This window comes from Calypte anna, chromosome 3 (assembly GCF_003957555.1).
Source record: "Calypte anna isolate BGI_N300 chromosome 3, bCalAnn1_v1.p, whole genome shotgun sequence".
Taxonomy (NCBI): Eukaryota; Metazoa; Chordata; class Aves; order Apodiformes; family Trochilidae; genus Calypte; species Calypte anna.
The window spans coordinates 22,698,034-22,726,018 of NC_044246.1; the positions used below are offsets into that span (position 1 = coordinate 22,698,034).

At 39.3% G+C, this 27,985-nt stretch overlaps 1 protein-coding gene across 2 annotated transcripts in view; it reads left to right on the plus strand.

The window, feature by feature from the left end:
- Positions 1-526: 526 nt before the first annotated feature.
- The window catches only part of PPP2R5A (protein phosphatase 2 regulatory subunit B'alpha), a 46,803-nt gene continuing 19,344 nt past the window's right edge, over positions 527-27,985 (plus strand). Inside the window, exons 1-3 of one of the 2 annotated variants that reach the window (XM_008496555.2) lie at positions 530-1,554; positions 19,145-19,341; positions 24,442-24,543. In XM_008496555.2, the coding sequence (XP_008494777.1) occupies positions 1,404-1,554; positions 19,145-19,341; positions 24,442-24,543 (450 nt within the window). In that variant the 5' untranslated portion in view covers positions 530-1,403. Of the gene's footprint in view, positions 1,555-19,144; positions 19,342-24,441; positions 24,544-27,985 lie in introns of both variants that reach the window. The other variant, XM_030448728.1, reaches the window with a different exon arrangement.

The following is a 27,985-nucleotide window of genomic DNA, read 5'->3' on the forward strand; positions in this document are numbered from 1 at the left end:
CCCTCCCTCCCCCCCCTGCTGACGGCTCTGGGCTTCACTGAAGAGGCAGCGAGAGGGTTAGGGCTCTGCAAGGAGAAAAGCCCTTCAGCGCCCGGGGCAACAGAGGGGGCTCCGGGGCAACCGTGACGTCGCCCGCGCAACGTCCCCACTCCTCGCCGCCAGCCGCTTCCCTGCCAACACCGCGGCCGCCCCAAGGCGGGGATTGGGCAGCAGCCGCCCCGCCCGCCATCACCACCCCTTCCCCTTCCCTCGCTTTTGACGTCATCCAGGAAAGCCCCACCCACCTCGCCTCCTTCCCTCTCGGTTGGACACGCCCGGTGTCAATCACACCGTCCCCGGTGCCAGTCCCAGCTCCCGCGTCCTCCCCAAGCCCATGCGTGAGAAGGGAGGAGGGGGGAATATGGGTGTTCCATGAGCCTCTGTTTTAATTGGCTGCTCGGCGTCGTCACTCATCCAGCGCCGCCAGGAACGCCCGCTCCTCTCGCCCCTTTGGCGGTCGTGCTCGCCCCGCCCCTTTCACCTCCCTCCTTCCCTCAACTCCACTCGGTCCAAGTTGCGCGGCCGATCCCCCGCCGGCTCTCTGTCGGCGCGGCTTGCAGCGGCGGGCGGGGACACTGGTGGCGGCCCCCGGCGGAGCAGGAGGGGGCAGGATGACGGCGGAGGCGCGGGGAGCACCCGGCTGTGGTTGAAGGCGAAGGGGCGTGTGGAAGCGAGCGACTGGAGAGCGGGGAGTGGAAGCGGCTTCCCCAGCGAGCTCGGCCCAGGGGCGAGTCCGGCCGATGACAGCGGGCTCGGCGCGGTCTGGCGCAGGGAAGCCCGGCTGAAGGGGACGTGAAGCGAAGGAGGCGGGAGCAGGGCAGCGATACCGCCGAGCCCGGCCCGCGGCCGCTCGCGAGGCGCCTGCCCTGAGGAGAGCGGCAGCCCGGTCGTCTGCCCCCCGCCCCGGGAAAGTTTGGCGCTCGTCCGCCCCTCCGGGCAAAGTTGTCGTTGGATTTGTTTGTTTGTGTTCTTTTCCTCCTCCTCCCCCCCCTTCCGCTCCCTCAGCCCCCGCCGCGCTCCCCCTCCTCTCCTCAGCCGGCTCTGCGCGGAGAGGAAACTGCGAGGGAAGCAGGAACTGAGGAGCGGCGGCAGCCCGGACCCAGGAGCCTCCCCGGTGCCCGGCAGCCAGTAGCCCGACCCGCCGCTCGGACTCCAGCCCGCCCCTCTTCCTCTCGGACGGGCGTGAGGGCAGAGAGGACTTGATTTGGGATTTTGTGTTTTGGTTTTTTTTTTTCCCAGTTTTTTTTTTTATTTCTGTATTTTAAATTTTTTTAAAGCCCTTTTTTTGCCCGCCCGCTTCTCCGTCCGCTTTAATATATGCTTCTGGAGAGCGACGTCCCCCCGCGCCGCCTCACCGCCCAGCCATGTCGGCGGCCATCTCTGCCGCGGAGAAAGTGGATGGCTTCACACGGAAATCGGTGCGCAAGGCTCAGAGGCAGAAGCGCTCGCAGGGCTCCTCGCAGTTCCGCAGCCAGGGCAGCCAGGTGGAGCTCTCGCCCCTGCCCCAGCTCAAAGGTACCTACCCGTCTGTCGTCCTTCATCCTCCCCACCACTCCCCCTTGCCACCACGGCCCTCCGGCTTACAGGTGCCGGTGTCCTCCGCTGCCCCGGGGCCGACTCTTCTGACACAGTGCGCCCCATGCTGCCCTGTCCTGGCCTTGTCCCCGCACCCTCTGCCCTTTAGCCGTGTCCTCCCCTGCTCTCGGTGCTCTCCAGTCAGGGACTTTACCGGGGTGATTCTGTGTGCGGACGGACTGCCTTCCTTCCTCTGCTCGTGTAAACGTGTGGCGTGCAGGTCGGTTCTCGTTTACTGCCTCGGGAACTGACTCCTCCACCCCTTTTCTGGGTAACTCAGGAGTAAGTGTAGGTGTGCTTTCTGAGGGCTTACTGCCGAAAATGTAGACGGTAAGTTGAGTTTGGGAGTGCAGGGAACCGAGCGCTAAAACATCGGAGCCAGAGGTGGCTCCTCCCACGAGGGGATCTTGCAAAGAGGAACTCTGTGCCTGTGGCATAATATCCCGAGTTACAGGAGAGAGTTTGCGTTTGGCTTGTTTGTTCCTTCTCGTCACTTTTGGACAGTGCTTGAATGACGTTTTGCCTGGCTTATTTTAATGATCAACAGTTGCCTCCGAGACCTCCTCCAGCCTAGTGCTGTATGCAGACGTTTGCAAGTGAATGAAAAGTATAGATTCTGGCATTGCTGATGTTAAAATAAATACTGAGGGTTTTATTTCTTTTACTGGAGCTAAAATCTGAAATTACTCAATTCATTAGATTACAAAAGTTGCTTACAACCTCCCTTGCTTTTGAATATCAAAATAAATGTATGTGTATATAGTCCCTTAAAAAGTCACTAGGCAGAGAATCTAAATTTGCTATTAAAGTATTTGATAGGGACCTGAAAAACAAGGGAGACATATTACCTTAACATGACCTGGCAAATGAATTTCACTTTCACTAGGTGTTGAAGTTCTAAGCTTTTTGAAGTCGCAGCATGTGATGGTGAAAAAAACTCTGATTTGCAGCAGATATCCAAAATGTGAATGAAATACAGCAAACATGAAAAGTTCCTAGATGCTAAGTAATGATTTTTTTTTCTGTTTATATTTATGGCTTTTACAATCATGTCTGTCGTATTTAAAGGCAATGTCTTCTACTCTAAGCTGTAGATATGGGTTAACCATAAAACAGCTCATTAGCAGTAACGTTTCTAAAGACAAAATAAGCTTGGGGCAGGAGAGTAACTTGGGGAGGGCTTTTTTTTTTTTTATATATATATATATGTTGCTGTGGCTTTGGATGCAGCTTTCAACAACGGGTATTCTTGGTGCTTGTTTTGGGGTTTCTTTGTGAAATTTGTGTCCTGTCCTGATACACTAGTTTGATTTTAGGAATTTATAAGTGGAGTAATGTGAAATCAAGGTTTAGTGTCTGTTTAGATAGGGTATTTTCCTTAGAGGTAGTTTTTAATACAACCACATTTGGCACCTTGGTAAATACCACACATAGGTGGCAGACTTCAGAAAGTTTGAATCTCGATCCTGCAAACAGTTAAGCATGCAGACTTTTTGCAGGGAGCAATTCCAGCTTAAATCAGCAAAATTTCCAAGTTTACATTCTTTGCTGAACTGGGACCTTAATACTAAATTTGCAGCTCTGTATGAATAAGTCTTACAGTTTTATGACTGCAGTTTTACAGCTTTTTACATGTAATGCAGAGAAACTTTGCATGGCATCAGCAGCTCAGATGTTTGGAAACATGAGGCCAAAGCAGAAATTTCTTCAGTTACGCAGAGTTTTATAGTAGTTTGAGTTGTCATAAATTTTTAAAGGGAAATCACTTCTGTCTTTATGCTTATGATTTAACTTTAAAGACTTTAATCTCTAGACCTTCTTCAGAACATAAATTGTGGGCTGAATATGCTTTTATGCATTATAATATCCCCGCCAGACAGTTAGCAGGAAGCTGGGTGGCACTCTTCTGCATAATTTCTCTCACTGTGATGTTAGATGTGTCCTAAACGTAAATAAGGACGTAAGATGATTTCCCTCCATCTGCTTGAGGCTCTCTCTCTTTCTCTCTGGAACCTGTCCTGCCCACCCCTCTCTGATCTCCCCCCCCCCATCCCCTGATCTTAAAAACCTAGAGAGAAAGTGTTTGCTTTCTCTATAAACGTATCATGTTGTAAAACTTCTTGTTGTAATCCCATGTGTCTTGGGAAGATGAAGCTTTATTCTTTAAAGCCAGTATGGAATTCAGCAATAGTTGTGATGCTGCCAGTGTAGAGTCATCTACAGAGCAGTAGCCAGCGTTCCCAGGGAGGGGCTGAAAAAGAAAGTGCAGTCATTATAGTGATGCCTAAGGGTGCTCAGCACATTCTTACAAAATTTTATTAAGACTTTCTGCATTTCTAGTTACCTGCAAGTAAGTGGTTAAATCTGAGGTGTTTGAAGACTGTATTGGGAGAAAAGTAGTGTTTTGTAGCTGAAAAAGTGTTTTGGTATTATGCTGCTGTAAAATATTTCATCTTGCTTACAGTTACCGTCTTGTTTCATCACATTTAAGAAAAAATATTATAAAGAAAGTATGGACAGTATTCTGAAATGCCTCAATAGGCTTGTCAGACTGGTCAAAAATACTTGTGTATATTATACTGGAAGGAAAGATGCTCCAGAAGAAAACCAAAACTTACCCATATATGTTTAAAAAATACCTTCTTGAGTTGATAGCATTGTGGTTTTTTTTACTTTTATCTAGGGACTGTTGGTTGTTTGCCAATGAAATGACCGGATCAGATTGTGTAACATGTTTTCATAGCTGTATTGTTTGAAAGCCTGTAGACAGATAATCTTAAATTTCTGAAGTTAATTATACTGCTGCTGTGTATTATCAAAATTCTTTAGTTTGGCTGCAGGAGAGAAAAGAAATACATCTGCTCAGTGCTAGGAGAGAAAAGAAATACATCTACAAAGAGTCGGTAACAGTCCCAAATATTAGGTGCCCTTGACTTCAGAGGTTTTGTTGGAGTAATAAGATGGAGAAGAAAGGCACTGAGATTGTGTGTTGTCATAATATTCAGCTTATTTTTCTGTGTGATGATATCTATCACTTTTGGATAAAAGCTCAGCAACACCTGCCTCATACAAAGATATATAAAATAAGTTAGTGATCTGTTCTTCAGTGAAGTTAGCAGGTTTCCAATGTGTTTGTTATTCCAGAGAGTGTCCATTTTACTTTATTTAAAAGCTGAATAAGAAATACTGAAGACCCAGTGACTGTATTTTAAAGAAAATGGGGGAAAAAAAAGCAGCTTGTTAAACCTGCTAGAGGTTGAAGCTGCTTCCCCTATCTCCTTTTCATTTTGTTACTTTATGTTACTTTATAGTTTAAATAATATAAATCCTTTGAAAAACCTGCACCCAAAATAATATGCTAGTTAGCAGCAGGATTTTATCACTTCACAGACAATTCTGAAAGTGTTGTCTTTAAAGAAATCTGGCAAAGGAAGTGTTATTTTTAGCATCTTAAGCAGTGGGAATTTCATCTCAATAGCAAGTAATTTTAAAAGATTGTAATACCATATGCAGTTACCTTCCATTTTTTTGGACAAAGAGATAAAACTTGACCTTGGAACTTGATTTGATTTATTACAGCAGAAGAATTCTGTTGGTTTTGGTTGAAGAAGCATGTGAAAAATTGCAAAGAGAAAACATAGTTTGTTGCTTTTATGTTAATAGGGTCTGTCAGATTGTAAAGCAAATATACTTTCTGTTTGTTTGTTTTTTCTGTGTACTAAACATGTCAAGCGCAGCTCGAATGAATCAATTTTCTCAGGTCTTTCTGTGATCTCAGTAGTCAATGTCTATTTGGGAAGGGGCATGTCCTTACAGGCTTATTTCTTACATCATGCTCAGAGAACAAATATATTAAAAAAAATTCTTAGTATTCACTTTCAGATTTAACTGTCCAGAGAAAACTCTGGCCCTGACGGCAGAAGGATGGGGAAAGTGGTGCAAAGATCTTTCAACCATAACCCAGCAATGATTATAGCAGTCTCTGTGGGGCTGAGAATTACAGTGGTGAAACAGAATAAGACATTTTTATGACAACTTTCTGGTGTGTAGTTTCAGAATTTAAATATGGGGTCTAAAATGGGTGTTACCCGTAGTATTTTCTTTACTTGAACCCTGGAGGGGAGAGAGCTTGGGTTTGACTGAAAACCAGGTGCTGTCTTAAAGCTAAACTGTTGTGAAATGTTACAGGAAAGCATAATAATAACAGAGTCAGTTCAAACCTTAAACTTTGAATGTTTGGTTTCATATGGTGCCTACTTCAGAGACACAAAATGAGAAAATTATTCTCAGCTGTTTTTAACTCTACTTCTCATATTACATTGACTTTGTTCCCCTAAGGTCCTTCCAAAATTTTACAATGTTTTATTTTTACTACTGCCTTAATAGAGATTTATAAGCTAAAATGACAGTTTTCTGTCCCATTTTTTTGTTGTTGTTGTTTTGTATCTTTGATGATCCACTAATACATCCTTTTCTCTATTCTCCCATTTTCTGCCTTTTTTTTTAAACATCCCTTGCAACTACTATCTTAGTTGAGCTTTTGTTTGAGAGGTAATCTTTATTTTGGATGGAGAAGGAGGGTGTTCTCTAAGGAATATAGATTTAGCTTTTATGTATAATCTCAGGGGGGCACACTGTAGAGTAGTGAAGACTTCTGTTAAGTGAAGTTACAATCTTGAGAAATAGAGAACCTATGATAGCTGAAGCAGCTTTAAGAATTTGTTTAATATTCTACTGTAGTTCCATGACAAATGGGCTATTTAATTTTTTCTATATTAAGGAACTGTTCCTGCTTCATGGAGTGGAACATTTAGTCTTTAATTCTTAAATTTGCATTTTTTATCCTTAGACTTTTGTCTAAACTAAGAGTTTTTGGTCTTGGAATGTAGTTCCATCAATAGCAGCTCCTAAATATAGAGCCTATTGACGGTCTTCACATGAACTTTTCTATTTAAATCTTTCATATCTTCTGTGTGCCAGCTTAGTATCAGATTTCTTTTTCCATATTAGTTGCTTTCTAGTTTAGTCAGTTTTGCAGGTGCTGAGTTTAATGTTAGTTGCTGGAGAAAATACAAATGGAATTACTTATTGTTGCAGGCTACCCGGTCAAAAGAAGATTACTTTTATCTACAGATACAGTTTTTAAATTATCTACCTAAAAATTATTCAGTACTTTTTCAAAAGTGTCATACAAATCTGGGCAGTTTAATGTTCTGTTGAAGCATAGGAAGGGTGGGTGTTGTGTTTTTATGAAAAGAGACACTTCTCTTGAAGGATATAAAATTCAGCTTCTATGCCATCATAGTCCCAACTCCTGTTTTAATTTGGCAGATGAAAATCGTATTTATAGTTTGATAAGTGTGTGGATTTTGAAGGCTGGAACCACAGCATAGCTCGATGAATAGGCAGTAAATAATGCAATGTTGTAGAAGACTCTTGCCAAAATACTCACTGGACCGAGAGTGACAGCTTCTTTTTAATGTCTGAATCATTGATTTTTATTGGAGAGTCACTGAACTAGTTCAAGTTTCGCAGTGTTCATGGTTAACAAAGTATGTTGTCTACAAGATGCTTATTTCCTAGTATACTTTTGACTTAAAGGCAGAGCTCATAGTAGTAATGTTGCCTACAGTTCTCCTTCACAAGACCTTATTCTCAGCTGCGTACAGCATTGCTGAACTGTTTCAACTGAAGTTTTCCATGCCAAGTATGGACAGCTTTATTTGGAACTGTTCGTCAGGCTAATTTTCTTAGTTTCAGCAAAAACAGTTCAAACTGCTTCTATGGCTGTAGTAAAAATAAATTGTGTATCATGAGTATTTAAAAAAAATCAATTAACTGTCTTGAAGTTTTTAATGTTTGCTGTACTTTGGAGCTTAGCACGTGGTTCTTAATGAAAATCGATCAAATTTGGTCTGAATACCAAGGTCTACTCAGAAGAAAGGTTGATGATTGAGGATTTGCTGTGCTATTCTGTATTGATGTTCAGTACCTGCTATGCTGCTCTCACCTACTGCACACTGTGGGCTGCTGTGCATGGCTCTCTTTGGTTTTTTCTCTGTAACAGTGCTAAGTATGGCAACTAAGTGTATGGAAAACTGGTAACGTCTTCTACAGGCAAGAACCCAGATGTGTGTTGCTGGTGAGGGAACTGCATGGAAGTGATGGGCTGATTAGAGAAGTGGGAAGGAGGGCAGAAGCTCCTCTCCAGTAGCTGCCAGTAAGCTCAGTACTTAGAATATCAACAATCCTGTTGGCTTTGAAACTTTATGAAATGTTTCTTTCATACTCTCTTCAAGATTCTTCATAGTTTTTCATTGCAACTGTGGTTTTTGAACTTCCCATGATCTTCCTGAAATTTCATGGGTCTAGAGTTTTAGTTCTCTAAATCAGTAATTGATTGCAGATGAGTTGGCTCATCAGATGAGTTTTTGAGACTCTTAAAATGAGGAGAAAATAACTGCAATGGCCATGGTTAGAGCATGAAATTTTCTTTCAGTCGTTGTGCTTAGTACTACAGCTTCTGGCTTCTGTATGTTGGGGGTGTGCAGGAGTAAAGCTGAGAAAGGCTGATGAAATGTAGCTATAGGATACTATCAGGCCTTAAGTATTTTAAGAGCATTGAGGCTATGGAGAGACAGTAGTCTCATCAGAATTGTAGGTGACTTGTAGCAGCACAGTAGATTTCCTCAGAACTAAAGAGGAAGTAGAGTGATAGAGAAGGATAGTGCAGCATGGATCAGGAAGGCTGACCTGAAGAAGAGCAGGAATAAAAAAAATCATTAAAAAATCATAAACAAGCAATACAAAATAATAAAAATCATACCAATTTATCTGAAGACAAAGAGGAGAATTTGAGAATTAGCATCTGCTTTTGAGAATTAGCAGGGTTCATCACTGCCTCAACAAGTGAACTTTTAGAAGTGATTTAGTAGGTTGCTTTGTTTTTGTATATGGTTGGTCCTTTAAAAAAATAAAAGCATAATGTTTATTTAACCAGTTTCTTCCCAAGTAAAATTCCATGGGAAAGTGAGGGAGAACAAAATGGCTTTAAAAAAAATAAAATTAATGTAATTGAGTAAGGCTTTTGAAAAGTATGTGCTGTTTTTAATTACATGTTCTATGCCTATTGAAAATCTTACAAGACTGAAGTCCTGTTGAGCAGCATCGATTTTGGTTCCATGTGTAGGTAGCAGCAACAAATGATAAGAATTGAACTTAGATTTTTAATTATACATGTGAAATAAATTTGTGCGTTTCACCTTTGTTGCATTGTGTAGGAAAACAGTCATTATTTTGAGATGAAAAATTAAGCTGCAAATGTCAGAACCTCCTAGAGAGGCACAGGCTGGGTCCAGTGGAGGGCAACAGGAGATTTTGCCAAATGGGAACATATTTAGGTGTAGGATCTCTCAATACTGAAGACTCAGTGTTTACAGTTTTTGATAGAAGGCACATAACTGTTAAGCATATGGTTAAAGGTGATGAAAAAAGTAGCTCAGGCTTGTCTTTGAGGCCAGATGTTTAACTAAAATGAAGTGGGTGAAGAGATCCTGCAAATGCTCGTAGCTATGTTTGGCAGGAGCCACCAAACGCAGCAGAACCTGGGTTTCATCTGTGTTTCCAGTCTTAATTTAATCTTAGTTCTTACTTTATAGTGGTGTTACAGTAGGATCTCCTCTTATTTGTCTGAGAAAACTTGGAAAATTTCAAAACACTGGCTTAGCCAATTTGTAAAGTATATATCATAGCCAAGGAATTAATCCAGTATCTGTGACTTCTACTTAGATTTACACAGGGATTCAGGGAGAGTGGAGGTTTTTCTTTGGCTTTTGAAAAGTTAGACTGCATGTTTCCTCTGGCACAGACTTTCTATTAAATTACTCCCCTGTACATCCTCTTCACACATTTAAAATAATGAAGTGCTAAATTAACTGCAAAATGAGCTAGTGTACTTTGTGAAGTAATGCTTAACAGCTATCTCTTGGTTTCAAATAAAATACATTTTTCCATTGCACTTGGTGCTAATTTTGCTATGTGGAAATGACAAGTGTTTTTTCAGATGTGGGGAAAATACATACAAACTTGATTTGTAATGTTGACTTGCATTTGCTGGTGTGATGCTAAACTGGAGCAACTTCAGCATCTGATTCAAAATCAATTTTCTTGGGTAAGGTGAGGAAATAATTGGGGAAGACTGCACGTAAATAGATTAAAAAAATATTCCACACCAGATCCATTTATAGCAAACTTCATTATCAATGCTTTCTACTAATATAATGGCAAAATTTCACTCATGAGTTTTGCAGTTGACTTAATAAAAAGGGAACCTATTCAGCTGGTAAATACAGTTTCTGCCTTTTCAAGATTAAAGGATGTAAATGAAATTGTTTTGATCTTCCGGTCTAGCAAAGTGTTTGTGTTCTTATAAATAGAAAATGTTTTTCACACAGACCTCTATGATGGCCATTGGGCTGAAGTTTTTACCGAGTCTGTGTTGCACACAGCTTTGTCACCTGCTTTTCAGGTGTCTTTAGCCCCTGGTAATGTAGGTACAGAGCAGTATAGCTGTTGAGGGGGGGTAAAACAGAGAGGAGGACTGCTCAGAGAAAGCTCTTAATTTTTAGCAGGACAGATGTGAAGCAGTTCGTTGAGACAACCTCTTACAACCTGAAAGGTTGTCTTACGTGTTCAAAATAACACCAATACAATCTTGAATTGTATTGAACGCTTATAGTGAACTGAGTTGAAATATTTGTACTGAACACTTTAAATAGTATTTATTTAAGAGCAAATCTTTGTGTTCAGGGAACAGCAGAGTTAACAGTTTCTGTGTCAGCAACAAGGAACATCATACTGATTGTCCTTTCAAATGTTTTTGATTCAGCAGTCTCAGAAACTTGATCTCTAGTTTACCTTCGTCTGGAGACTCTTGCATCTTCCTGGTGGTTAATTTTCCTGGCACATGAACGAGTTACCAGAAGTAACAAGTTGTTGTGTGCCAGCCTCTCTGTGAGTGCTTTCTGCTAATACAGTATAACCTGAGTTAGAATTTAGAGAAGGACCTTTGTATACCCAGGACTCTCCCTTGATCTTTATTTGCCCTCTTGGTAGGGGGACTTCTTGAAAACATACATGTTACACCTTAAAAATAACCTTTGTTTCATTTCAGTATAAGAAAAGCTATTACAGAGTTGTATTTTCAGTTTTGGGAAAGCAGTTTTAATTCTCAGGGCTTTGTATAAGCTCTTATAATTTTAACTTAAAAGGTTGCATCTATTCTGTATTTACATCCTTTGAGAAACTATTTCCCGTTCCAGAAATCAATTGGTGTCCTCTCTTTCTCAGTTTAATGACCTGTGCAAGTTAATTCCGTGATAGGATTCATCACCCTTAAATTAGCACTGTATTGCTTAAAGAGGCTCCTATTTTAAATTATTTTAAGATCACTATTGCTTACTAATCATGAGCTATTAGTCCTTCATCAAAGCCAGTAAGACCATTGTTTGGGCTGATGTCTTCAATGCAGGAGAGAATGCTAACCTCCCAGAGCCTCTGGTTATATTCAAGATAGGCCCATTCTGGCATATGATCAGTCACTAAAACTGCTTGATGGTTTTTAAATGAAGACAACAAGTACAGTAGCAGTGTATGCCAAAAACATAAATGAATGCAAATGAATGCATAATAGTTGGCTAGTGGTGGAAGAAAGCTTGTTTCAAATAGCAGTAACATAATAGTAGTTGTTTTGGTTTGGTTTTTAACACGCTTTAGTTGTAGAAGCCAAATTTCTTTGCCTTTTATAACAAATATAGTGTCCCTCTGAACATAACTTCAACAAAGACAACCATACACAAATTGCTGAACTTCCCAGTTCTTTCAAAAGCAGCATTGATTCAATTGTGTCAGGTCATCAAACAATTTTTTTATATTCTGGATATTTTTTTGGTGGTTGTTGCAGGTAGGTAAAATTTCATTAGATTCTGAACTAATGGTGTGCTCTTCAGGAAACCTTCATGGTGTTCAAGTTGTACATTTTGTTAGGGATAACTTCATGGTGTTATGTTCCCATTCCAGTGGTTGGTGTGGTTGGTGGGTTGTTTGTTGGCTTGTTTAAGGAAACAGTGGTACTTTAATCCAGTCTTCCTTTTTGAGAAAGTGTGGTAGAAATGAGCTGAATAGTGACAGCTCTGGTTACCAGTCTTGCTATTTAATTTTTTTGGTACCAAGAAAATAATGTGTTATCACTTTTTGTATCTGACTGTGTGTTGTCTTCTGTAATTAGAAAGTAGGAAATAGGGCTATTAATATGAAAGCACTTTCAAAAGTTACTTTTGTGCTCTGAAATGTTTTGGTTGACAAATCTTCATTAAAATCAAGAGATTTAAGATGGTAGTGGCTGGAGACATTTAACTGTATGAGATGGTAAGAAAGCTTGGAAGATGGTAGAAACAATCTAGGTAAAACATTTGCAGTTTACCATCACTGCAAGGAGTCATGTCACAGAATTTGTGACAGATGTTGTTAGATCAGCACAGGCTTTTCAGATTTTCTGGACTGATTTTTTTAAGGTTAACTGCTGGTCATGTGGGGTGGCAGATGAGACTGAGCAAACAATACCTGTTATTAGATGGAAGATAGCTTTCCAGTAGTACTTTTGTACTACCTTAAAATTATCTGTAGCTGAGGCTTCGTGACTGACTTTGTAAATTGCAATGCTGTGTGTGAATATAAATCATCATTGATTGATACCCTCATCTGGTTTTACTTCTGTGCTATTTTTTTTTCCTTCTTCTTTCCTAGTATGTATTACAGAATTAATCTTAAATCCAGGAAGTTCTCATAAGCCAAACTTGTGATTTCTTAGCTGTTTCAAGTGTTGTGCCTGTGGATCTCTGAGGGCAAGCCCTGCCTGATGACTGTCTGCAGAAATTTGACCTGTAAGTGATGTGAAGTACAGCAGAAACTCAGCTTGTTATCTTGACTGCTCCTTTGTAGTCCTTTTGATTTCTGAATTGAAGAGGTGAAGTCTTTGTATGGTCCCAGACAGGATTCACCAGTGTGCCTTCTGTACCTTTAATTCTGTGCCAAGTCTTTGTTTTGGTTATCTCCTATATGTAGAATGAATTTCCTTATGAAGAATACCATTCTACTTTGTTGTCTCCCAAATCTCCTTCTCTTGTGAATAAACCGACTACTGTGTAAGGAGCTGGTTAACTTTTAAGATATATAATGCTCTATCTTCTCCCTTATCTGACCTGGAAAATCAGAGCTCTGTCTACTGAAAACATGCAGAGGAACTTATTCATCCCATTTCAGAGTCCCAGCTGTAGATTTTGGGGGTAACAGGTAATTTGTAAATGCTGTTAAACTCTGAACCTATAATCCTAGTTTATTAAAAAATGATAGTTGCTTCTTAGGGTAGCCAGGTTTTATATGTGGAAAGCCTGAAAATACTGATGACAAGATTCCTTGGATACTTAAGGTGTTGCATTGAGTGCTCACTCAAGTAGCCTCACCAGTTCCAGTTGAGCTGTTGAGCTGCCAAAAGCTGACGTTGTGGAAACTTCACTTACAGGTGTACAGAGTTACTGAAGAATGTTACAGACTACCAGGAGAGCCATGTATACTGTGAGATTTTATACAGGTGCAGCATTTTTCTTTTTAAAATTGCTTGAAGTGCTTAAACCAAAAAACCAAACCAAGAAAGAAAGGGAAGGGAAAAGGAAAGGAAAAAGGAAAAGTAACCCAAAACAAGCATCCAGCCTCAATCAACCAAGAAAATCTACCAGAAATCTAAAATGTAGTAAAAAAAAAAAAAATAGTTAATGTGTAGGTCACATTTTTCAGTTATACCTCTAGAGTTGGATTATACTGTTTCAAATGACAGTAAACCAACTAAACAGCTCACTGCAGCTGAAAGGAGTTTTTCCTCCCATCACTCATCTTGTACCAGAGCTGATGCACATCAGGCTCCTCCAGAAGTCATTTAACCTCACTAATGTGGCCGTATTATTGAGTTAAAGCAGCTTGCAGAAAAGTCTGACAAGTTCCAGAGCCAGTGTTGAGGGATGGATGTGACGAGGAGCAGAGGAAGGGAAGGAAGGAATAAAAGGCAAGGGCATAATGTGGAGATAAACCTCTCTCCTTTTCACTACCAGCTGCCAGCTGCAGGTGCAGGCTTCTGAGAACCTGGAAACATATTCTTTCTGTCCCCTGTTACAACATCGATTGCATCAGAACTCCGTTTCTTAACACTGCTTTATTGTGCCTGTAACATAAACACAAACACCCAGATGCTCTGAGAGACTGCAACAGTAATGCACAGGAGAACTCCAGAGGACAAAAATCAATCTTAAATTTAGCTTAAATGGAACTTCCTATGCTTGAATTATGTAGGGTAGGGCAAGGTTCACCAGACTGACTCTTTCCAGACTGAACAGTATCTCTGAAAAGAAGAGGTTGTGCAACAGTGTTGATAATTTATTGTGTGGAAAAAAAAAAACAAAAAACAACAAACCAAATAAGAAAAGCAAACTAACCCCATAGTATGTGTGCTTCTCTCCTCATGTCAGTGTTAAGGTTTCATTCTGGTCTAGAAGATCCTCCTCACCTCTGGGTGCAGCTGGATACAGCACAACAAATATAACTGGGAAATGGAGGATGTTGAGTGTGGCATAACTATGGCACAATCATTGGCTGTATTTCAGTTCATCAGGAAACTGTGTCCAAGTGCAGGATTGACCACCAGGTTCAGTTTAGTGTACAGCAGGGTGCAGTACTTCATTCCATAGTATCGTTGTCTTCTAAATGCCTGGAAGGGCTTTGTGTGAACTGCTTCAAGAGGTGGTCAGAGGAAAACTTTGCAGTTGTTTCTCTGACCTCTGCATATATCTGGGGTAGCTTTTTCAGGATAAAGTAGAAATATTTAGAGATGTTAAAAAAAAGATAAATGGAAATGTCTTGCAATGTGTAAGAGTTTATTTTGTATTGGCAGGGAAAGTAAGTTTTGGTTGTTTTGTTTTTTTAAAACTTAGAGTTTGTATAGCTGAAGGAGGAGTTTTTGAGGACTTGGATTCTGTTTCTTCCTACTAAAGCAAGGACTACACTAGATTCTCTGGCTTTGTAGAGAATGTCTTGGGTAAACAATTCTGTTAAGAAAGGAAAAGTATCTATTTTCCTCCCAGGAAAAGACTGTAAACTTATGAGATAAATGTACTGTGGGAAGGTGTCATTCTATACGACCTCTCTTTCCTGATCTATATTTTGTTTGGGACCTCCCTAAAAATAAATAAACAAACAAATAATTTCAACTCAATGTTCCATGCTTGGATGTGGATTGATGACCCTATAAATTTTAAAGCATTCACTTAAGAAACAAATTTGTATAATCATTCATCTCAAACAACTTCTGTTCAACAGGAACTTCCAATTCAACTTGTTTGTAACTCTCTATCCTTTGATATGGTGACTACTGTCTGTAGTCAGGTTTTCTTAAATAGTAGAAATAGTTTGTTGAATATGTCAGTATTTTGAAGTGGAAGAATCCAGTGAACTATTTGAATCAGACACAAACATTTTACTGTCAATCATGGAAATGACCAGAGGGAATGAATATCCTTAGAAAGAGTCATGGTGAGTCATAACTTAAAAAAAAATTTATGGTGTTCAGTGGAAACTTCCTGCCATCATATCACAATAAGCATTTGCTTTCTGTTGGCTCCCTAATATCTTATAACTATCTTCCCAAGGATCTCAAATCAAAGAATGTGAGCAGTGAATTTCAAAATTTTCCTAAATAACACTTCTGTTGAGCATCTGCTAGAAAAGAAGTTGAGACAGTTACATTTTAATGTTGATAGGATGATGTAGAGGCCATTTTCTTGTGTGTAGTTTAATGTATATGTCTTGACACTTCCAAATAGGACTAAATGTCTCTGATTCTTTTTTTCCCTTGCTTTAGGCTTCTTCAATTTTTGTTTCCCTTTTTTTTTTTTTCTTTTTCTAAAGTGTCTTTTCCAACAACATGGAACAATTTAGGGACAGGTTGGTAATAGAATTTAGACTGTTTCCTTTTTTTTTCCTCCCTCCCCCCCTCCCTCCCTCCCTCCTCCCTCTCTCTCTCTCTCTTTCCTCCCCCCCCCCCAAATACAGCCTGTCATGAGGGTTATTTCATTGAAGCATCCACTGCCTCCTTATCTACTATGCATTTTCTTCCCTGGTCCTTATGGGATTAAGTGTATTTGAAGAAAAGAATTATCTTGAACTTGAGTGGTATGTTGTAGATCTTCATAGATGTTAAATTGAAGCTGATTTAAAAGTCTTGCCATGGGCTGTTAAACAAGTAAAGCTGAAAGCTCTGGTGTCGGTGCAACTATGGTGGCAAAGTTCCTTTCTTGTTACTTTATTGCTGTGGATGCACATACTTTTCATCTCTTGCAAATGTCTTTGTTTTGTGATTCCATTTAAGTATGGAAGGTGGATGCATGTGTAGAATAAAATGCTTCCTTTCTTTTTACTTCAAATTATAAGAACAACAAAACAGATTAATGGACAGGTTTTTCATTTGAAAAAATCGGATTGCTAATCAAATGGACTGGCAGGAAAGATATATCTCTGTTACTATAATGTCTGTCTAAAAATGGCTAATGCAGAGATTTCTTTAATATTCTAGAGACCATAATAAGTAATTTGATTATTTTGTGTGAATTCCTGTGACTTGCTTTTAACCTTAGGACTTCAGTTTGCTCTTAGCACTATTCAGATGCTGTCTTCTGGTCTTCAGCTCCTAAGTAAATTTTGATGAATGTTTCATTTTACTGAATATCAGATAAACACATTGTATTAACTGTGCCTTGTTGTGAGGCTTTGTAGCATGGAATATAATTAAGTTTGTAGAGAGGAAAAATGGGAGTAGGTTTGACTTGCCTTTGAGTCTGGCTATCAGCTTGGGGCTATTGCCAAAAAAAAAAGCTGTCCCCCTCTGTGTTGGTTCCTTAAATTAGGCTTTTTGGATTTTATCCTGAGCATGTCAGTGTTATTGCCTTGTTGCTATGATACAATACTTACTCATGTAATCCCTTGTAGAATATTAGAAGATCTGAGCTGAAATGTTATGTAATTTACAAATGTTTTTACAGCTGATGTTCATTATTTTGCAGGGTGTAACTGTTCATGTCCTTGTAGCTATCTGAGTGTAATAAGTATCTTGCAAGATTTTTATTCAAAAGAAAATGGTTAAAATTGCAGAATTAACATGTAAAAGTATGAATTGTTCTTTGTGAGGGAGTTGTAATTGCTGGCTTTTTCAAAAGCTCACTGAAGTTGTTATGCTCAGTTAATAGGATCATAACTGTCAGATGGGGTAAGGAAATACAATACAGTACCATATTCTGGTGTTTGAACTTCTAGGGCAGAGCAAGTGGTTGTGATTACAGTGGAGGTGTTTCAGTCCGTTTTAGCAATCACATTTTGCTTATGGAAATGAGAGAATTATATCAGGCAATTATTGAATATTAAAGGCTGTTGTTCCATCTACTAAAAAGAAGGTGTTTTGGCAAGAAACTTGAGGGACTGGCATTATCAAAGAGTGATTGGGTTGTAAAACTTACAAGCTTAAAATTTAGGTTGTTTGATTAGAATAATCATAAAATAGTCAAGAGAAGCATGTGGTCTCTTTTCTGACTCCCTGTCTCCAGTTTTTAAAGTGAGAGTTGGGATTTCCAATACTCAGTATTACAAGGCAGATGACTTTCTTGTCTTGCTAATTTCCTGATGATGAAACAGCAGTGAATCTCAGTATCAGTACTGCAGTGAACAAATGATGCTAAGGTATTACTAGTCTGGCTATAGACAGGTCTTAGAAATTACAGAATCACAGAATCAGCTGGGTTGGAAAGGACCTCTGAGATCATCAAGTTCAACCCTTAATCCACCACCACTGTGGTTACCAGACCATGGCACTGAGTGCCACATCACTCTCTTGTTAAAACCTCCAGGGACACGGAATCTACCACCTCTCTGGGCAGCCCATTCCAATGCCTGATCACCCTCTCTGTAAAGAATTTCTTCCTAATATCCAACCTAAACCTCCCCTGGCAGAGCTTAAGTCCATGCCCTCTTGTCTTGCTGATAGATACTTGGGAGAAGAGACCAACCCCTCCTGGCTACAACCTCCTTTCAGGTAGTTGTAGAGAGTGATGAGGTCTCCCCTGAGCCTCCTCTTCTCCAGGCTGAACAGCCCCAGCTCCCTCAGCCCTTCCTCACAGGACTTGTGCTGGATCCCTTCACAGCCTCCTTGCTCTTCCCTGGACCTGCTCCAGGACCTCAATCTCCTTCCTGAACTGAGGAGCCCAGAACTGGACACAGTACTCGAGGTGTGGCCTCAGCAGGGCTGAGTACAGGGGCAGAATCACTTCCTTGGACCTGCTGGCCACGCTGTTCCTGATACAGGCCAGGATGCCATTGGCCTTCTTGGCCACCTGGGCACACTGCTGGCTCATGTTCAGCTTCCTGTCAATCCAGACTCCCAGGTCTCTTCTTCAGGGGGAGGGCATTTCTTATTCACAGATAAAACTGGAAATAATTTTTCACCAAAACAAGTGAGATCTCAGCTGACTCATAAATGAGGTGATGCTTTCTTGCTGGAGTGGCTTAGAACCCCAACAAGCAAATAATAACAAGAACAAAAGACTCACTAAACCAATTCCTTGGTTAAAACCATGCTGCTTTTGTTGTAATCATGCAGATTTTTGAGTAGTTACAATGTCTTAAGCATGTATTAAATTTGGTAAGTATACAGTAAGTACTTAATTTTTTTTTTTTTAAGACCTAATATGAAATGTTAATGGAGGAATCCCTGCTTATCAGGGAAACTATACGGTAATGAAAATGCCAAGTCATAGCCAAACATGTTGTCGTAATAGGCCAAAAAAGCTTAAGTCTTACATGACTAAAATAGTCATAAAATATTTCTACTATATCATGAAAATTCAGGATTAATCCTTTTAAAATATTGGAGTTCATTCTTACGGGAAACATCACATGATATTGAGAGTATGTGAAGCATTTTGCACTGGGGTAAAAAGACAAGGTTCCTTCAAAGCAGATTTTGCAGCTTTTAAGCAGGTTACATAATACAGGATTAGGGAACAGAATGAGACAAATCAGATGAATGAAAGGTTAGTATAATGCACTGCTTTTGATGAGGGAGAGTGGATACTTATGAATGCCTGTGTATTTCAAAGCAAGTTAATTCAGGAACTTATTTTCAATAAATGTCTACTGCTGCACACTTACCCATTTTTTTCTTGTATGAAACACAAGTTGTGAATGGTGGGTTTTTCATTCTCACACACTTAAATAGGTATTTTCAATTTTGAAAATATTTCTTATTAATGTGTTGACTATAGAGTGTACTGGTACCCATAATAAAAATCTGACAGCTCTGCAATTTTTAGTTAGCAAAATAGGTTTAGAAATCTTGAGTTTGCTTCTAGTTTTAAGGATTGGTGTTGTTTTTCTTTTGTAGATGCCACCTTCAATGAACAGCAGGATCTTTTTTGTCAGAAGTTGCAACAGTGTTGTATACTCTTTGACTTCATGGACTCTGTTTCAGACCTGAAAAGCAAAGAAATTAAGAGAGCAACACTGAATGAACTGGTTGAATATGTCTCAACAAATCGTGGAGTAATCGTTGAATCAGCTTATGCTGACATAGTGAAAATGGTAAGTAGAATGCTTTTATTACTTTTTGAGTTTTAATAAAATATCTTAAGTTAATCAGTGCACATCTGTGTTGGCATCTAGCTCAGAATTGCTGTTGGTTATTCTGTTTCTAAAATATAATTAGCTGGTGATAACTTGGCTTGCAAGATTGTTTAGAAAGGCTTGTAAAAACAAACAACTTCTAAGTTTTAATTATTGTCTTAAATATGATGCATTCAGGTTAATTAAAATGAGAACTGGTATACTGCAGATGCTTGCAGTCTGGGTAAGCTTTGAAGTTGTTCTTATTCAGAAAATGGAAATATATCGGTGCTGCCTGTCTTTATTTATTTAAGAATGGCAGTGGAGTGACAGGCTGAAGTTTTCTCATGAAGATTCTTGTGCGTGCTGGCGTCAACAGAAAAGTTTATCAGTGTAAGAAAGCAACTACTTTGTAAATGCTTTTTGTGTCTTTCTGTTTGGGGCCTTGGAGAGCTGTGCTGGAGTAGTTAAAGTGGTAATACTTGAGCTGTAAATCACAGGATGACTTGTCCTGTGCACTTTCTACAAGTGGCTTGTTGTGTAAGCAACAAAACATTTGTGGTCATTATCTGCCGACTTTCCCAGGTTTTTTGTATGCATTTTCAAATGCTGTCAGTGATGTTTTAGATTTGCCTGTACTCCATGAACAGTGACTGGTGCTGAAGGACATTTGACAATAATCTGAAATATTTTAAATCTCTCTTCTAGAAATTTGAAATGTAGAACCCATGTGTTTTGTGCCTATACATTTAGGTTAACGGGTCTCTGAACTTCAGTTATGTTTACATTGACACAGTGCTGAGCTTAATAGTAGCAGACAGGTTCAAACATATGGCCTATGACTTTTGTAGTTTTCTATACAATGTAAGCTGTTTTTTCCGAAGTATTTGTTTGCTTTGAGGTTTGGTGGGTTTTGTTTGCTTTTTTCCTCTGTGAATGGCTGATTTGGATGATCAGATCTTTAGTATAAATAAGCATAGAACTTTTGCCAATATACTGAAGGGCTAGGACTGTTGCAACCCTTTCAATAATTTTTGTTGTTTCACGAGATGCTTATTAAGTTTTACAAAAGATCTAGGACACTGGGGTTTTTTGCATGGTTTTATAGGACCAGTGTTTCTGTCCTAAATGTCCTTTACACAAGATAATAAAGGACATAGTATGTCCACCTCTTCTTTGGTTACTCTCTTTTTTCTTTTTTTTTTTTTTTTTTTTAGCTGCTGATGGCAACAAGACTGAATCCTTGAATTTTCTTACTCTTTGTGCCCTCTATAGTCTCCTGTAAGAAGAAAAGAGGATACTAACTAGCCTATCATGCTTGTTGAAGGGAGATTTTCTTTAATATTAGAGTTGTTTCCTTTTCTTGAAGATAAGGTGTTGTGGTGCTGTTCTTTTCAGATTATTGTTGTTGTGCAAATGACTGGGCTCTGTGGATGCTTGTTTTTCCTTCCATAACAAATTTCCGTCTCCTTTTCTCCAAAATGACAGAAAATGAAGAAGGCCTTAAATGCTCAGTCAGAGCTTTTTCAGAGCTTGAGACAAAAGATCTCTCCAAGCCTGAATAGTATTTCTAGTCTCCCTGGCAACTGGCAGCAGAAAAAGTCTTTGCTGTGAATTAGCACTAAGTACCAGCTTTGAGAAAGAACTCTGGATAGATCTGTCCCTCCAAATAACAGTGTGTCAGGCTTGAGGCCCTTCTTTGTAGCAAAACTTATGAGATTTAATTTTATTATTTATTTTTTTTTTAATATTGGATAGTGTTACGGTGTTAAAAGAAAAAGCCTTAGAGTTTTTTCGCAGTTGGAAGTATGGTTTTTCTGGGATGAAAAAAATAGAAATTGGCCTTAATGAAACACAGCTATCTTCTGCGCAGCAGACTGGTAGTAAAGGATGAACAACCTACCTGAATTCCTTGAAAAAAGGTTGGAGTGGCATTAGTGGAGGAAACAGAGACAATTTCTTTCCAAAGACCCTTGTCTTTGCCTAGGCCTGGCACCCCTATTCTCCAGCCTGCAGAGGAAGCACCTCAGTTTCCTTGGAGTTGCCCAGGACTTGAGGAGGCAAAGCCAACAATACTTTACAGATATCAAGTGGAAAAAACCTCAGTGTTGTTCCAGGCCAGTGCCTAGGGAAGGTCTGGAGGTGAGGTGGTCTTGTAGCATCCCTTTCCTTCACATGGTGTCTGTTACCATGGTAGCTGCTGGGCCAGTGAGTGCCACACAGTAATGGCTTGTGTAGTTGTCCATACCTGTATCCTGAGGTAAGCAGTGCTAGGTGAAATTATACCAATGTTTTTTCAAGTCACCAAGCATGAAACAATATGATTAAAAAACCCAGTGTATCTTTGTTTAGGCAGATGCCAGGATATATGCTTTTTGGTGTTTCAGATGACTGGATTTTCCTATCATTCCTTTGCCAAAGACTTTGAATTAAGAGCTCAGGAAGAGCTTTGTTTACAGATAGTTGTGAAGAGGTATCACAGCAGTCTGTGCACCTCCTTTGTAGGACATCTAAAATTAGTGTTTTCTCTGTCTGGAAATTCTCATCTGAAAATAGTCTGAAGCTAACAGCAAATTAGGGTTTGGAGTATTTGAAGTTTTAAAACTTCTGGTTAGTTAGAAAGCTCTGTCATTTGTCAGGTTTGGGGCGATATCAGAAATGTCCCACCAGTACACATTACTCTTCCACCTCCTTTTGCCTGCCAAACAATTTATTTCCCACTGGCATATAAAATTAGAATGTAATTGAGATTGTCCCAGCAGCTTGCACAAGCAGTGGATTCACAATTTCAAAAATCATCAGGTATCCCTATCTGCATACTCACCAAATGCTTAGCTCTTTGGGAAGTATACAGGCAGTAAAGGACTTTTTTCTTTTTTCCTTTTTTTTTTTTTTTTTTTTTTTTTCTGTTTGGTTTGTTTGTTTGTGTGGTTTTTTGTTTGTTTAGTTTTAATAACATGTCATTTCTCTATCATAATACCTTAGCTACCGTGTTTTCAGATGTCACTTTCACAAATTTTTTTGAGATTTAATTTAGAAAGCTCTAATACTGGGATTTTCTGGAAACCTGTCCTGCTGTAAAAGCCTTTTACAACTGGCATTTCTCAAATCACAGTTTTGGGTTAAGACTGCACTTAAGAAGGAAAAGGAATTTTTTTCAATAATACCAGAAGATAAAGGTAAGAATGTGCCCCTAGAAAACAACAGGGGTTTTAACCCAAACCACATTTTTTTTTAATCAGTGCTATTAGGAAAACATAGAAAGGAGCAAACAGGACAGGAAGCAAAAGTATTTAAAATATAATCAAGTAAATTAACTTATTTAGAGGATGCAGTCTAATACATAAAAATGGGTGCAGAGTTTGTTCCAAGTTCTGTATGCTCTCAGGAGATGAGAGGCTCACTATTTGTTTCTGCTGTCAGAGTATGTTCAGAAGTTGATACCTTTGTTCTCGACTCAACTTCTGCTTTTTGTACTCTTGGGGTTCTGTGCTAAAGGGTTGACTGGTTCAGTTCAGCAAAGTCCATCTAGAAATAAAAGGATGCATTCTCAAGAGGCATAACCAGACAGCTTGGAAGCAGAGGTAGGGAATTCTCCATAGGGGACTACTTTGTATGTTGGTTGTTTTTGCTTAATCTCTAGTAAGGGCAGACAATATCAAATAGAACTAAGACATCAGTTTTGGGTTTTCCTTCCAAAGCCCTTGATGAAAATTCACTCTCTCTCAGACTACTTTTTCCTTCTCCCCCCCCCCCCCCAAGCCAGTTTCTCTTGAGCTCCCTTGTGTTTACAACATGAAAAGGCAATTGTGCTGGTTTTTTTTCTGCTGTGCCATAAACTCAGAGACTGTTGTAGTGCCCATCCATGAGGAATGTCATTTGTCCTTCTGCTCCAGAGCATCAGTGTCTGCAGCTTTACCCTGCACCAACAAGAGACAGTGACAGGACATAGAGTGAAGCACACAGGAAGAAATGAAAAGTCAGTTTATGCAATAGCTTTGTATCTTGTTTAATGAAGCAGCACATTCTTCTATGAAGAGCCAGCTGGGTGACTTCAGGAGCTCTTCAAGCCCTTTTTGCAAGATTCTTCAAACACCTTGGAGATTCCGTGGAATTTGAGCAGTAGCATTTGCTGCAACCTGCCAAACCTTTTTTCTTGGTGTTTATTAGGCTTGGGTGCTCGGTAGCTATTAGAAACAGATTTGATTGACAAGGCTGAGGAGTTTGAAAGATGATTGGAAAAGCTGGGCTAAACCTAGAGAATGCAGAAATGAAATTAACTACATGTTCTCTTTTGTGTTAAAGAGATTTAAAATACGGTGTGTTACATCTGGCAATAGAAATTACTTTTATTTTTCTTTTGACATCTGAAAGATTGATCTTCTCTCTGGTCTCCTATATACTTCAAAAATCCCTGAAGAAGCCTTTTTAAACACATTCTTTTGAATTTTTTGGTAGGACTACAGCATACTTTAAAAAATAGCTACTAATTTACTTTAAGTTTTTTCAAAGTTATTTTGTATTAAGTCAAAAAGTTACAATTGTGTCATTTCTGATTTCCCAAAACCTTGAAACATCTTTACAGTTTTTCAACAGCCATGTTTCTTCATTTTTTTATTTGAAAGTGAGAAATAACTTTAACTTGTGAAGACCTCTATCATTAGACTTGTTTGGGGAATTATCTGCATGACATATGAAGAGAACTCTGTTTAAGTCGCATTTGGTTAGTCAGACTCAATAGATGTCTTGTATAAAACCTCAGCTCACAGTGTCACAAAGTTAAAAATTGATCTTTATAAGAGGAAACTGAAATTTTCTTTGATATTTTCAGATAAAAAATTTAAATTTGACCATGTCTAGCTAAGTAACAAAAGTTACTTTCATGTTATTTGCACTGTCCATTTGCAGACTTTTCCCAGTTTGTATTTAGAAGTTTTTTTAAAAGATAGAGAATAAAAGTGGTTGGTTTTTTTTTCTAAATCTCATTTTGTTTCTTGCAATTTTAGGATAAATGTAGTACTTTTCAGGCTGTGGTCTGTGGAAGTGTAAAAAGTGATAAACACTTATCTTCTCTTGCAGATTAGTTCTAATATTTTTAGAACACTTCCACCTAGTGATAACCCAGATTTTGATCCAGAAGAAGATGAACCAACTCTTGAAGCCTCATGGCCCCACATACAGGTACATGATTCCTTTATTTTTAAGCCCTCTTGTAAGGCAGGAGCTGTGTGTGGATACCTGAGTCATTTTGTGTCTTTGTTAAGAACATCAAAATTGCTTTTATAATAAAATTGAATATCTCTACTTATGAGGGGGAAAAATGGTGCTTTCCTGAACATGTATATATATGGCAGAATGTAAATCTTCTAGAATGCTTAAATGCTGTTTGGTTTTTAGCTGAGTGATGGCAGTGTCCCAGTGTAGTGTGTGTATGTCTTTAAAATACCTATAGATATTCTAGGTAATTATGCTCTTTACTTGAGAGGCTTGTTTTCTGCACTTGAGCAACTTCCTTGTGTGATTTCAATAAAATAAGTGGATGCTAACAGGTCAGTTTCTTGTGACAGTAATAAAAGATGGAGCAATAGACTGTTTTGAGCAAGAAAGAAATCCCTCCTCTTTCTTCCCAACCTCTTCCCTTCCTCCATACAAAAACTTTACAATATAAACATTGTTGTTTAGTAACAGTTGGTTAGTTATGCTATTGTTGCACTCCTGTGCCACAATTGTTATTTTTAAAGCATTGTTGTGTCAATCATGTGATTGACTTGAAATACTGATTAATTTTACTTTTTTTTTTTTTTAAATTGACTGTTAAATGTTGAAGAAACCTAAATCAACTGTAATCATCCAAGTTCATATCTCCAGGTACTTAATTATTAAATAAGAGTTATGTAGCAATTTCTAGTTGTAGGTAGAAGGTTAATAGCTACCACACATCTGCAGACCATTCTCTCCCATCTCTTAAGGGAGTTAAAATGCTTCTCAGTTCCTATTATATAACAGTTCTACCGTATCAACAAATGCTCTTGTATAAAAATGGACTTAAAAGATATAGGCTAGCAAAAATGTTCAGAATGCTGTTTGAGACTTAAACCAAGTGAGGAACAAGTTATCACAAAATATAACTGCAGGCTAAAAGCTGTGATAATAATTTCTCACTTAACATACAGCTGATTCTAATTCAGAGGAGAAATATCTATAACTGAACTAGATGAGAGATTGATTTTGGAGAGATGGGAGAGTACAAGGGCTAGGAAAATGTCTTCTGTATCAGTAGTGGCATCTGACTTCAAGTGTCCCTGTCTCTCAGAAATAAAACTTGTAAATGTTTGCTTGGTGTGCTTCAGGTCACAAGTAAAATGTTATTTTTCTGTAAAAAGACTTGTGGTTTCTGTGACCAGTTCACTTGTGCTTACGGCTTCTACAAGATAAATTGAATAAGATTTGTAGCCCGCAGTATTATTTTGAAATTTTATTCTCAGCTTGTTCTTTTGCCTTTTTCTAAATGTGATTTGGCCAGGCTGATTCATCACTAATTGTTGATTTCCCTCTCCTGCATCAGTTTTTCATTCTGTCCTTGGAATAACGTTCACTGTAGCACAAGGGAACAGCCCGTGCTGCTCTTTTCTTTTACAGTTCATGTGCTAATGGATGGTAGAAAACTGAGTTTGATCACTTATTAATTGCCCTCCAGGGACACAAAGGTGCTGGAAGTATCAAATTTTGGACATGAAGGAAGGGAATGTGTATACCCATGCCCCTCCTCCCCTGCCCCCCAGTTAAAACCCAGTATTAATTTTGGCGTAGTCTAAAGGACTGCTAAGGGGTGTGTGTGTGCATATTTTGCTGACTGATCTGTGATTGATCAATTACAAACACATTCAGAATTCTGTCCTGTCACATAGCCAGTTTGGGAGGGAAAAGAATACTAAAAAAAGAGCATCTCTTCCCTTCTCTGGATTTATCTATTTGGCATTTCACTTAACAATAACATTATAGATAATGGCATCATAAGTTACCAGTGTGTATAGTCACAACTCAAGATTCCAGACCTTCAATAAAGTCAGTACCACTTGAAAGGCATTGCTTTAATAGCTTTAAATAGCTTTAATTGCTTTAAAGCAATACTGAGGATGGTTTGTAACAGCCAGACTTGTTTGAACAGATTGGCACTAAAGCCATTGTGTGTTTTGGAGGTTAGGGAGTTATGGGGTTGGTAGAAATGTGAGCTTAAAGGAGTAATAAGACCAGTGGTCTCTGTGAGAAAAGATCAAACCACCAAGGTGGTAAGAGTTACATTTCACAGCTCTTTGACCCAAGCAGACCAATTCTGAGAACCAAAACTAAATGACTAAATCCAACAGTTCTCCCCCAGACGAGTATTTCCAGTGATAGTGCTTCCTTTATATTTTGAGATGCCTTTTTTAGGTAGGAGCAGCCAGTATCTGTTGCAGGTAGAAAACATTATTGTGTCACTAGTTGTTAGTTTTTGTGCTTCTGCACTTGCAAACATGAGCATACAGGAGAACCAGGAAGCTGACTCTCCAGAAATAGTCATTGCTGCTTGCTTTTTGATATACCCATAATAGAGCTTCATGAATTTTCCAAGAGTCCCAAGGAGTTCCAAAATTCCTTGTTACATTTTATCAGTTGCATGTGTTCTAGGAGCAGTGGTACAATTCTGTTAGCATCAGAACTACATAAATACTCCCTCAGTGCACAAAACTTGCCTGTTACACAGCTCAGAAACTGTATTTTTGAAAACTTTTTATTTTTGTGAAAGCTCTTCAAGAACAATAGCATTGATCATAGTTCTGGAACTGAATGTGTTAATATGAAGCATTCAAATGGTTACTAATGCATATTCTCCCTGTATGAGATGCATAACTAAATAATTTCACAGAATTGTCACAGTTGGAAAAGATCTCTAAGATGACTGTGTCCAACCATCAACCCAGGGGAAAAAAAAATCACCATTCCACTAGATCATATCCTGAAGTGCCTCCTCATGGTTTCTAAGTATCTCCAGATTTGGTGACTTTACCACCTGCCTGGGCAGCCTATTCCAGTACCTGACTACTCTTTTGAGAAAGCATTTCTTTTTAGTATCTAGTCTAAACCACCCCTGGTGCAACTTGAGGTGGTTTGCTCTAGTACTGCCATTTCTTATTTGAGACAAGAGGCCAGCACCCACCTCACTACAACCTGCTTTTGGTGAGAAGGCCTCCCCTCAGCCTTTTCCATCTAAACAATTCCAGTTCTCTCAGCCTCTCTTCACAGGACTTGTTCTCCAGACCCTTCACCAGCTTGGTTGCCCTTCTCTGGGCTTGTTCCAGCACTTCAAAGTCTTTGTAGCTGAGGGCCCAGAACTGAGCACAGTGTTTGAGGTGCAGCCTCACCATTGCCAGGTACAGGGGCATGATCACTTCCCTCCTCCTGCTGGACACACTATTCCTGATACAAGCCAGGATGCTTCTGGCCTTCCTGGCCACCTGGGCACACTGCTGGCTAATATTCAGCTGGTGTTGACCAGCACCCCTAGATCCTTTTCTGCCAGGAGCTTTCTAGCTGCTTTTCTCCAAGCCTGTAATGCTGCTTGGGATTGTTGTGGCTCAAGTGC